The sequence below is a fragment of the Salvelinus namaycush genome, chromosome 11, assembly GCF_016432855.1.
Source record: "Salvelinus namaycush isolate Seneca chromosome 11, SaNama_1.0, whole genome shotgun sequence".
Classification (NCBI taxonomy): domain Eukaryota; kingdom Metazoa; phylum Chordata; class Actinopteri; order Salmoniformes; family Salmonidae; genus Salvelinus; species Salvelinus namaycush.
Genome location: NC_052317.1, coordinates 34365687 through 34375985, shown reverse-complemented (window position 1 = coordinate 34375985; position 10299 = coordinate 34365687). Strand labels below are relative to the sequence as shown.

The following is a 10299-nucleotide window of genomic DNA, read 5'->3' as shown; positions in this document are numbered from 1 at the left end:
CTTAGGAATGGTGGAGAACTGACCCGTAACCTAATTCCTATTCTGAACCTAGCCTAACCGTAAACACTATTCTGACACTAACCCCTATTCATATGCCATTTAGCATATGCTTTTATCCTAACCTTATTCTAATCCTAACCCTGGCTCCTATTCTAATTCTGACCCCTAATCCTGCTAACTGGGGGATTAGCTGACTATGATAATAGACATATTATGCTAACTAGCTGGCTAGCATTTATTTCACCTCAGACTTTCTGCTAGTGAGGTTGCTAGCTAACTTGGCTAGTCAGTGCCTAAATTACAGCTAGAAACAAATGATCAATCATAAAGAGGAGAGATATCTTGCCGCATTGGTGTGGCAGACGGATTCCTGCCTTCAACATACTAACCTAACATATTACTACTTTACTAAAAAAACAATCAAAATGTTTCTCTCTAAACAAATGGATGATTTATTTTAAGGCTTCCTTACATGTATACATAAAAACAAAATGTATCTAACTTCTTTGGATTATATCTACAACTTTTTCTAAATTATTAATAATTAAATACATTTAACTCAAAATTGTTTTGATGGCATGACTTCAAAAATGTTGAAACAGAGGACATTTGTAGTTGATCAAGACTAGCGGCAGCCAGAGAAACTGTTGATTTTTTTGTTGTGAGAATTACAGGGGGGAGGGCACGTCTTACCCCAGGGTGCGTCTCGCCCCATAGTACCCTATATCCCAATGAATTTGATGGTAAATTTACAACACTTCTAAGCGATGAATAAGAAATGGGAAAGTTCCAATTCCAAACAAGCTTAATTACTAGTGGGAAACTTGTCTATCATCCTGAGCTCCCACATGCTGACCTCTGACGTCATCTACTACGAAAATTACCTCGATAATTGCATTTTCTTCAGTTAAATGCAACAACAAAACATTATTTATAAAAAGCCATCTATTAATATGGTTTTTGAACACTATAGTTTGTTTACAAGCATGATAGCTGTATTTTTTGTTTATTGTTTATGCAGCTTGTTGGCCATTAGCCAATTGGCGTTTCTCAACGAGTTCAATGCATCCAACTAGTTACGACTTCATAACTGGTAAATTCACATCTCCCACTTGGTTACAAACTCAGGATAAGTATCTGATAATCAATTGCAAGACTGCAATGAGTTCATTCTAATGATTTCCAGATCAGTGAGTGATTGCCAGTGTAAAAGGTGTAAAATATACTTTATGTATTTCACCAAAAATCCCTCATATTTAAGGTTATTTTAAGATGTATTACATAATCCCCTCACATACATAATGACGAAACCAAAACTAAGTACAGTTAGTGCAGTCTGTGCAACAACTCATATCTCCAAGCCAAGACTCCATTCCTGCGATCTCTTTTGAGGAGCTTCAGCGGAGTCAAGAACTTGATCCTACGATTTCTAAGGCTATCCTGTTTGTCAACCGCAAAAGACGTCCTTCAAGACGAGAGAGGGATGGATTTGATTCACAAACCCTTGCACTCGCCAAGCAGGGGGAAAGGCTCAGGGTCCAAGATGGAGTGCTTTACAGGGCGACAAAGGATCCCCTGAGCAAACAAAAGAGACATCAGTATGTGATGCCCAAAAATATGAAGGAGAAAGCATTGAGTGGTGTGCATGACCATGCTGGCCACCAAGGGCAAGCTAGAACTCTTCATTTTGGCAAGGCAGCATTTCTTCTGGCCCAAGATGGAGCATGATGTGAAGGAGTATGTCAAGTGCTGTCGGAGATGCATCCTGGCTAAGTCTCCTGAGCCGTCTGCTCGACCTCCCCTCGAAAGCATCAGAACCTCTGCGCCTATGGAGTTAGTATGTCTCGACTTTTGGAGTTCTGAGGACAACAAGCAACGCTCAGTGGATGTATTGGTTCTGACAGATCACTTCACCAAGTTAGCTCACGCCTTTCCATGCTCAAATCAAACGGCAAAGCCAATTTTGAAAGTGAGCTAATCACAGAACTTCTCAAGCTCTCTGGTGTCACCAAGTCACACACAACTGCGTATCATCCCATGGGGAATGGGGGAACGGAAAGGTTCAATCGAACTCTGGGAAATATGCTTCGCTCACTCCCTCTAAAAGCTAAAGAGAAATGGCCACAGCGGATACAAACTCTAACGTTTGCCTACAATGCTACTGTACACGAAACCACTGGCTATGCTCCATTCCAGCTCATGTTTGGTCGCGTTCCGAGACTCCCTGTTGATGTAATGTTCAAGCAAGTTTTGAGGGATCCTGTGGTTGTTGACTATAGTAGTTACAGTGGGGCAAAAAAGTATTTAGTCAGCCACCAATTGTGCAAGTTCTCCCACTTAAAAAGATGAAAGAGGCCTGTAATTTTCATCATAGGTACACTTCAACTATGACAGACAAAATGAGAAAAAAAAATCCAGAAAATCACATTGTAGGATTTTTAATGAATTTATTTGCAAATTATGGTGGAAAATAAGTATTTGGTCACCTACAAACAAGCAAGATTTCTGGCTCTCACAAACCTGTAACTTCTTCTTTAAGAGGCTCCTCTGTCCTCCACTCGTTACCTGTATTAATGGCACCTGTTTGAACTTGTTATCAGTATAAAAGACACCTGTCCACAACCTCAAACAGTCACACTCCAAACTCCACTATGGCCAAGACTAAAGAGCTGTCAAAGGACACCAGAAACAAAATTGTAGACCTGCACCAGGCTGGGAAGACTGAATCTGCAATAGGTAAGCAGCTTGGTTTGAAGAAATCAACTGTGGGAGCAATTATTAGGAAATGGAAGACATACAAGACCACTGATAATCTCCCTCGATCTGGGGCTCCACGCAAGAGCTCACCCCGTGGGGTCAAAATGATCACAAGAACGGTGAGCAAAAATCCCAGAACCACACAGGGGGACCTAGTGAATGACCTGCAGAGAGCTGGGACCAAAGTAACAAAGCCTACCATCAGTAACACACTACGCCGCCAGGGACTCAAATCCTGCAGTGCCAGACGTGTCCCCCTGCTTAAGCCAGTACATGTCCAGGCCCGTCTGAAGTTTGCTAGAGAGCATTTGGATGATCCAGAAGAAGATTGGGAGAATGTGATATGGTCAGATGAAACCAAAATATAACTTTTTGGTAAAAACTCAACTCGTCGTGTTTGGAGGACAAAGAATGCTGAGTTGCATCCAAAGAACACCATACCTACTGTGAAGCATGGGGGTGGAAACATCATGCTTTGGGGCTGTTTTTCTGCAAAGGGACCAGGATGACTGATCCGTGTAAAGGAAAGAATGAATGGGGCCATGTATCGTGAGATTTTGAGTGAAAACCTCCTTCCATCAGCAAGGGCATTGAAGCTGAAACGTGGCTGGGTCTTTCAGCATGACAATGATCCCAAACACACCGCCCGGGCAACGAAGGAGTGGCTTCGTAAGAAGCATTTCAAGGTCCTGGAGTGGCCTAGCCAGTCTCCAGATCTCAACCCCATAGAAAATCTTTGGAGGGAGTTGAAAGTCTGTGTTGCCCAGCAACAGCCCCAAAACATCACTGCTCTAGAGGAGATCTGCATGGAGGAATGGGCCAAAATACCAGCAACAGTGTGTGAAAACCTTGTGAAAACTTACAGAAAACGTCTGACCTCTGTCATTGCCAACAAAGGGTATATAACAAAGTATTGAGATAAACTTTTGTTATTGACCAAATACTTATTTTCCACCAAAATTTGCAAATAAATTTATAAAAAATCCTACAATGTGATTTTCAGGATTTTTTTTTCTCATTTTGTCTGTCATAGTTGAAGTGTACCTATGATGAAAATTACAGGCCTCTCTCATCTTTTTAAGTGGGAGAACTTGCACAATTGGTGGCTGACTAAATACTTTTTTGCCCCACTGTATGTCAAAACACTGATGTCCTATCTTCTTTAAGGGCTATGCTCCATTCCAGCTCATGTTTGGTCGCGTTCCGAGACTCCCTGTTGATGTAATGTTCAAGCAAGTTTTGAGGGATCCTGTGGTTGTTGACTATAGTAGTTATGTCAAAACACTGATGTCCTATCTTCATTAAGCAGCGAGCATCACTCAACGGCATACAGTTAAAGAACAACAGAAACAGGCCAAACATTATGACAGAAAAGTCAGAAGCACTCACCTGAACAAAGGAGACAGAGTGCTTCTCGCTAACAAAGGAGAAAGGGGAAAAAGAAAACTTGCCGACAAGTGGGAAGCTAAGATGTACACGGTCATTGACAGAAACCTACATACACACACATATATAAGCTGGTGGATGATAAAGGAAACACCAACCTTTTGCTAGCCATCAGCTTTCTGCCGGTAGAAACGCCTAAGGATGATTCACGTGAATCTCAATCAGATGGCGCTGTAGATCCAGAGTATGAGGGTCAGTCAATGGACCTTTCAGGCTTTGATGAAGAGGAAAGCTCTGGAGATATGACCAGTTCATGGATACTCAGTGGAGTAGATGACCCCGCAAATCAGGAATCTTCAGAGAGACAGGAGATAGTCAGAGATGAGATGGAGCAAGAACAGTCAGCGTACAGCTGCAGGGACAGTCCAAATCAAGACCGTCAAGCTCAGCTATCTCTCAATAATGAGACTGCTATTAGCATTCCTGACTATGACAGGGTGGCTGTAGTCCCTGACACAGAACCTTCAGATATTCCTGACTCAATTGCACCAGCTGATTTAGCTAGTGACCAAGACTTACAAAGACCGGGTTCATGTGATTCGCAAGATGTGGTCAGAACACGCACTGGCAGGGTAGTGAAATCTGTAAGTCGTCTTATTGAGACAATGGCTCAGAGACCATTCACTATGGAGGGCTTAGCCACCAAACTAGGAAAGAAGTCCCAGTCTCTTCTAACTCTGTTTTAAAAAAGGTTTTCTTTATTTTTTCTGTTGTTCTGAGGAATATTCACAGATATGTAAAGCCATCTAAGTGATGTGCAGAATGGTGTCAAGGGATAATGTAATGTGAGGACGAGTGTTGTATGATGTACTTGGCAGCGTATTTGTCCAGGAGGTTCTCAGGCCTGATCAACCTTAGATTCCTCTGAATCTGCCTGCAGATAGCTTGTATAGCAGAGACCAAAGATGAGATCTTGGTGTTCACTCGTGCCAGTAGTGACTCAGTAGAGTTTGTTGTCCCTTGTGTTCCATATCTTGTTTGATATGCATTCAGGATGTTGGTGAAATTCAGGAGGGGTGAATGTAACAGGTGTAAAATATACTTTATGTATTTCACCGAAAATCCCTCATATTTATTTGTATTTATTATTTTAAGGTTATTTTAAGATGTATTACATTACTTTCAAGAGTGAATTATTTGATTGTATTTCTTTTCTAAATTGTGTTAATGCTGTGATGTCATCAACAGGAGCCATGATCTTACTCCTCAGTTTGCTCAGTGTGATGAGGAGAGGCAAATATACTTGTACAGAGTCCAGACTGCAGCAGTAACTTTTGCCTTGTATTTGTATCCATTCCATGCAATCATTAAAAGAGAGACAACCGGCTGAATTGTGTTCAGAGCCTTATCTTCCACCTACACCTTACCAGAACACAACGCAGAAAGGCACCGGTGCAGAACCGGTTACACCTGCAGCTGGAGGTTGTTAACATAGCAAAACACACAGATGGCAGTGGTTAACTTGATTGCTTGCTGACATTTATTATAGGCATCGCCAATTGACAATAACCCTAACCCCTATTCTAATCCTAACCCTGGCCCCAAACCTGAACCCTATTCTAACTCTGACCCTGCTAACTGGGAATTAGCTAGCTATGCTAATAGACATGATATTATGCTATCTAGCTGGCTAGCATTTATTTAGGCGGAGCATCCTGCCCTCAACATACTAACCTAGCATATTACTACTTTACTAAAACAACTAATGTTTCTCTCAACAAAAAGCTTATTTCTCTCTTTTTTTGTACAAATTTGTTTAAATCCCTGTTAGTTAGCAATTATCCTTTGCCAAAACAATCCAAACAATCCACTTTGACACCTTGTGCTGGGGACAATAAAAGGCTGCTCTAAAATGTGCAGTTTTGTCACAACACAACGCCACAGATGTGTCAAGTTTTGAGGGAGCATGCAATTGCCATGCTGACTGCAGGAAAGTCCACCAAAGCTTTTGCCAGAGAATTGACAGTTAATTTCTCTACCATAAGCCGCCTCCAACGTCATTTTAGAGAATTTGGCAGTACGTCCAACCGGCCTTACAACCACAGACCACGTGTAACCACGCCAGCCCAGGACGTCCACATCTGGCTTCTTCACCTGAGGGATCCTCTGAAACCAGCCACCCTGACAGCTGATGAAACTGAGGAGTATTTCTGTCTGTAATAAAGCCCTTTTGTGGGGAAAAACTCATTCTGATTGGCTTGGCCTGGCTCCCATGTGGCTGCGCACTTGCCCTCCCAGTCCCATCCATGGCTGCACCCCTGCTCTCCCAGTCCCAGCCATGGCTGCGCCCCTGCCCAGTCCTGTGAAATCCATAGATTTTGGCCTAATGAATTTAATTCAGTTGACTGATTTCCTTATATGACTTGGTGGCTTGGCCACCAATTAAATGGCTGGTCTTACCTTAACCTTGATCAGCATTTTGACTGTCGCATAAAATACGCTTTAAATCGATGTAAAAAATACTTAATCCACACTTAGTGTGGTACTGTCAAATTGAGCAAACCAGATTGTTCAATCTTTTTGATTCAACTTTATTTCCTGTGTAAGTCACTATTCCGTCCGTCCATCGTGTTTTGTGAGACATAGGTTCCGCTTTGCAGACTACTTTATGGGGAAAAGATGTGACTATTACAATTTTTACTTTTAAAACCCATAAAAATTCAAGGATGTTTTCAGACCAGGAAATACCAAAACTGATGATGTTGCTTAAGTTTTTAGGTCTATAATTATCGCTCCTTGACCTCTCACAGGTGTTCAGAATTAAGATGATTAGGATCAATTGGTCCATAAATATTTCTAGTTTGTAGGCACTCCTAGATCATTCAGTCATGTCTCTCCTTTGGCAATGTGCAATTGTTTTGGCTGTTGTAGCAGCAAGCGCTGCCAATGAAGGTACGTCTAATAATGAACGCATAATATGATTATGTAGCACTGATACCATGTTAACTTGAATAGGCTACTTATCTCATGCTGACCGCCTAACAGACTAGCCAAGTTGTGGTGTTGGCTCTTGAGATGTGAATGATGACATTATCAAATTTATATTTTTAGATTTTAATGTGGATTGTGAGAAACACTCCATTAAAGTGACATGGAAGGTCAGTCCAGAGTTGGTTGAAAATGCTGCCCGTCTTTTCCTTGGACACTGTGTTCCGTCCACATTTTCTGTTCTTCCCACGGGAGAAGGGATGGCGACATTCCACTACAACCTCAATGGCTGTGCCATCAAGAAACGGGTAATGTCTAACTCTTGACCCAATGTATGCCATTTTGGATCCTGCGACGACTAATGCTTCTCCTTCTATTCCCCAGGTGACTGGCAAAAAACACATCTATTCAACCAACCTGACTTACAGACCTAACCGAAAGCCCAAACCTGCTGCTATTAGTCACCATATTAAGTGTGTTTACATAAGGTAACCATCTATGCCAGGGGTACTCAACTCTTACCCTAAGAGGTCTGGCGCCTGCTGTCTTTCAGTTCTACTTTATCATTAATTGCACACACCTGGTGTCCCAGGTCTAAGGAATGATTTTTTTTAAATGCAGTGGATGTGTTGCCTTTTAGGGCTCTATTGGGTGTACTGTAGCTATGGTGTTGGAATCAAATCTTCCTTTGCCACCTTCATTATTAAACTAAACATTCCCCCTTGTATGTAGACCTGAGGGATGGATTCCCCCATTCCTTATCCCTGCCTATGGTAGTGCTGAGGGTCATGGAGGATTGGTTTTCCACATGGCACTCCTCAATGGTGAGTGACTCATACAACAACAATAATTGTAAGAATATGTTCAGTCAACTTACCTGGTAAAGAAATTCCTAGCAGAGGACACTGCCCAAAGCTAGTTGAAACCTGTGGCTGTACAGTACGTATGAACATTGCGCCCCTTCCCCCCCTCTGTTGCATGTAGAAGACCTTACTGGTCTGGCTAAGACCAGCCTGTTTCCCCTGGGCTCTTTCATCCCCATCTGGGCAGCAGTGGATCAGAAGGACCATCAGCCCTTGCTGCTGCTCTTGGAGGAGTGTGTGGCGGCCACAACACCAGAACTGCAGTCTGCGAGCCTGGTGTACCCCATCATCACCAACAAGGGGTATGTACCAGACCTGGCTATGGCCATGTAGGGTGCACATTTTGGTTTTTGACTGCATAGCGCTACACAGCCTACTCAAATGACCAACTCGTCATGAAGCTTTGATTATTTGAATCTGCTGTGTAGTGCTAGGGCGAAACCCAAAATGTGCACGGGGGGAATTCATCCCATTAAAGTATTGAATACATTTTAAAGTTGGCTTATTTGCTGGATGGAAGTTCTGTTTGTCTGCTCATTGCACAATGCATTTTCAGTTGCCTTGCAGATGGGAAGACTGGGAACTCCAGGTTCCTGCCTAGGTACCACTCGTCTGCTATTCTGCTTTACCTGCAGTCCTTCAAGTTTGCCCTAGGCGAGGAAGTGAGTGGACCACAAGTTCTCGGTATGACTGGGTTGTTTTCATACTGTAGCTCTTGACTGTTCTCTTATTTCACCCCAGGTGTATATTCATTGTAAGCTTGTTGCATGGGACCCTGAGGTTTTTGATATAGAAAAGAAGGCCTGCCACTACATTAAAGAGACTGGAGAGTAAGTATTGGTCACATTCTTTAACATTGGACCATAATGACGTTAGTGCCAATGCAACAGCCAACTTTTTTTTATTCATAGATGGGAGCTGCTGGACGACCCGTCTCAAAGTGACCTCTGCAAGTGCTGTGACTCGAGTTGCAAGCCTCGGTTGAAGAGGGGTGTGGATTCAGGTATTTTGAGGCGCTTCATTTCAAGCCTGAATAAACTGTAGTTCCATATTCATTTGAGCTGATCACTCTTGAGTTTCTGATGGGAATGCAGCTTGAAGTAATTTATATATATTTTTTTCTCAGAACCCCAGGGCCTGGTTCAAAACTCTGTTCTTGGACCGCTCACAATAGTGGAAAACTCTGAAACCCAGATCCCCAGTGAATTTGTAAAATATCCTACTGTAGAACAAGGTTGGTGCTTTTGGCATTGAAGACTATAGTTTACACTTGGCTTTTAATTGTATCAGCTTTGATGCCAAATGAACTTGAACCTGTAATTGACTCATCTGTCATTGCAATGAGATGCATGTTACTAACAATTCTTCAACCTGTTACAGGGATGGGTTTCTTTTCTGTCTCCACAGCCATCTAATTGTTGGTGGCCTGAAGGGTGCATCACTTTCCAGTACATTTAGAGAAGTGGTGGAAACTACACCCCCCAGTATGGTCCTTTGACTTTAGCATGTTTCAATAAAATGAGTACTTTACAATGGTTTTTGTCTCTAATGATTGTCGGTTGTCAAAATGCTATGATCCTGATGAGATGTACCCTAAATCCAGTAGTGCGGAGCCGGTATCTACACAAAATAGCCTAGAGGTGACCATCTGGTTGTAAGCAGATGATCACAATGTGAGTGCTCAGTGTTTTGCGACTGTTCTGGACTACCCAGTGTCCTGTTTACTCTTGAACTGTAACACTTTCTTCTCTTGGCATAATTAGTTTGCTAATGATAGTCACAGCAGGTGTTCATGCAATGGTAAAGCTATTTGAAAGATTGTCGTAAGTGAACCTGATTATTGTTGACTATACATCAGCCACCCCAAGATCAAATTGACACAAGAAATAATTTGACACCTGGTAAGAAATAATTAGACACCTGTGGTAATCTGAAGTACCCAAAAAAGCCCCTCACACAATCAGAAATACAAATACTAGATGAGTATTTCCACAACAGAACATTTATTGTTAGTATAAGGAACCAATGCTTTCAAAAAGAGCAATCGAGCCGAGAAGCAACAATGGAAGAAACAAAAGATGCCTTTTCCCACTTGTTCTGATGGATTACTACCTGAAACTTCAGCTACTATTAAAATTAATTTAGCATCTTACTGGAAGTGTTCTGAGGCGTATTGCATTTTGCTTAATCAGTTTTGGGTGTCCTGGAGATTCTGCCTATACTTGACCTTCATTTGCTCTCCAGTTCTTCCGCTAGGTGTTCACTTGCCTGTAGTCTGGCCTCAATGGCTTTCAGTTCATCGTGT

General features: G+C 42.2%; 1 protein-coding gene across 1 annotated transcript; it reads left to right on the top strand.

Annotated features, from left to right (window-relative positions):
- Nucleotides 1–1645: 1645 nt before the first annotated feature.
- LOC120055371 lies at nt 1646–9409 on the top strand. The gene is made up of 10 exons (XM_039003239.1): nt 1646–1751; nt 7255–7439; nt 7516–7619; nt 7864–7955; nt 8116–8296; nt 8551–8656; nt 8736–8824; nt 8906–8997; nt 9121–9195; nt 9402–9409. Exons 1-10 carry the CDS (start codon nt 1646–1648, stop codon nt 9407–9409), a joined length of 1038 nt encoding a protein of 345 aa, XP_038859167.1.
- Nucleotides 9410–10299: the final 890 nt, after the last annotated feature.

Bases quoted from the DNA above. Each gene is read 5' to 3' on its own strand.
- LOC120055371 (XM_039003239.1), top strand. From the start codon at position 1,646: ATGACCATGCTGGCCACCAAGGGCAAGCTAGAACTCTTCATTTTGGCA. The intron at 1,752-7,254 runs GTCGGAGATGCA...TTATATTTTTAG, and splicing joins GAAGGAGTATGTCAAGTGCT to ATTTTAATGTGGATTGTGAG. The intron at 7,956-8,115 runs GTGAGTGACTCA...TGTTGCATGTAG, and splicing joins CCACATGGCACTCCTCAATG to AAGACCTTACTGGTCTGGCT.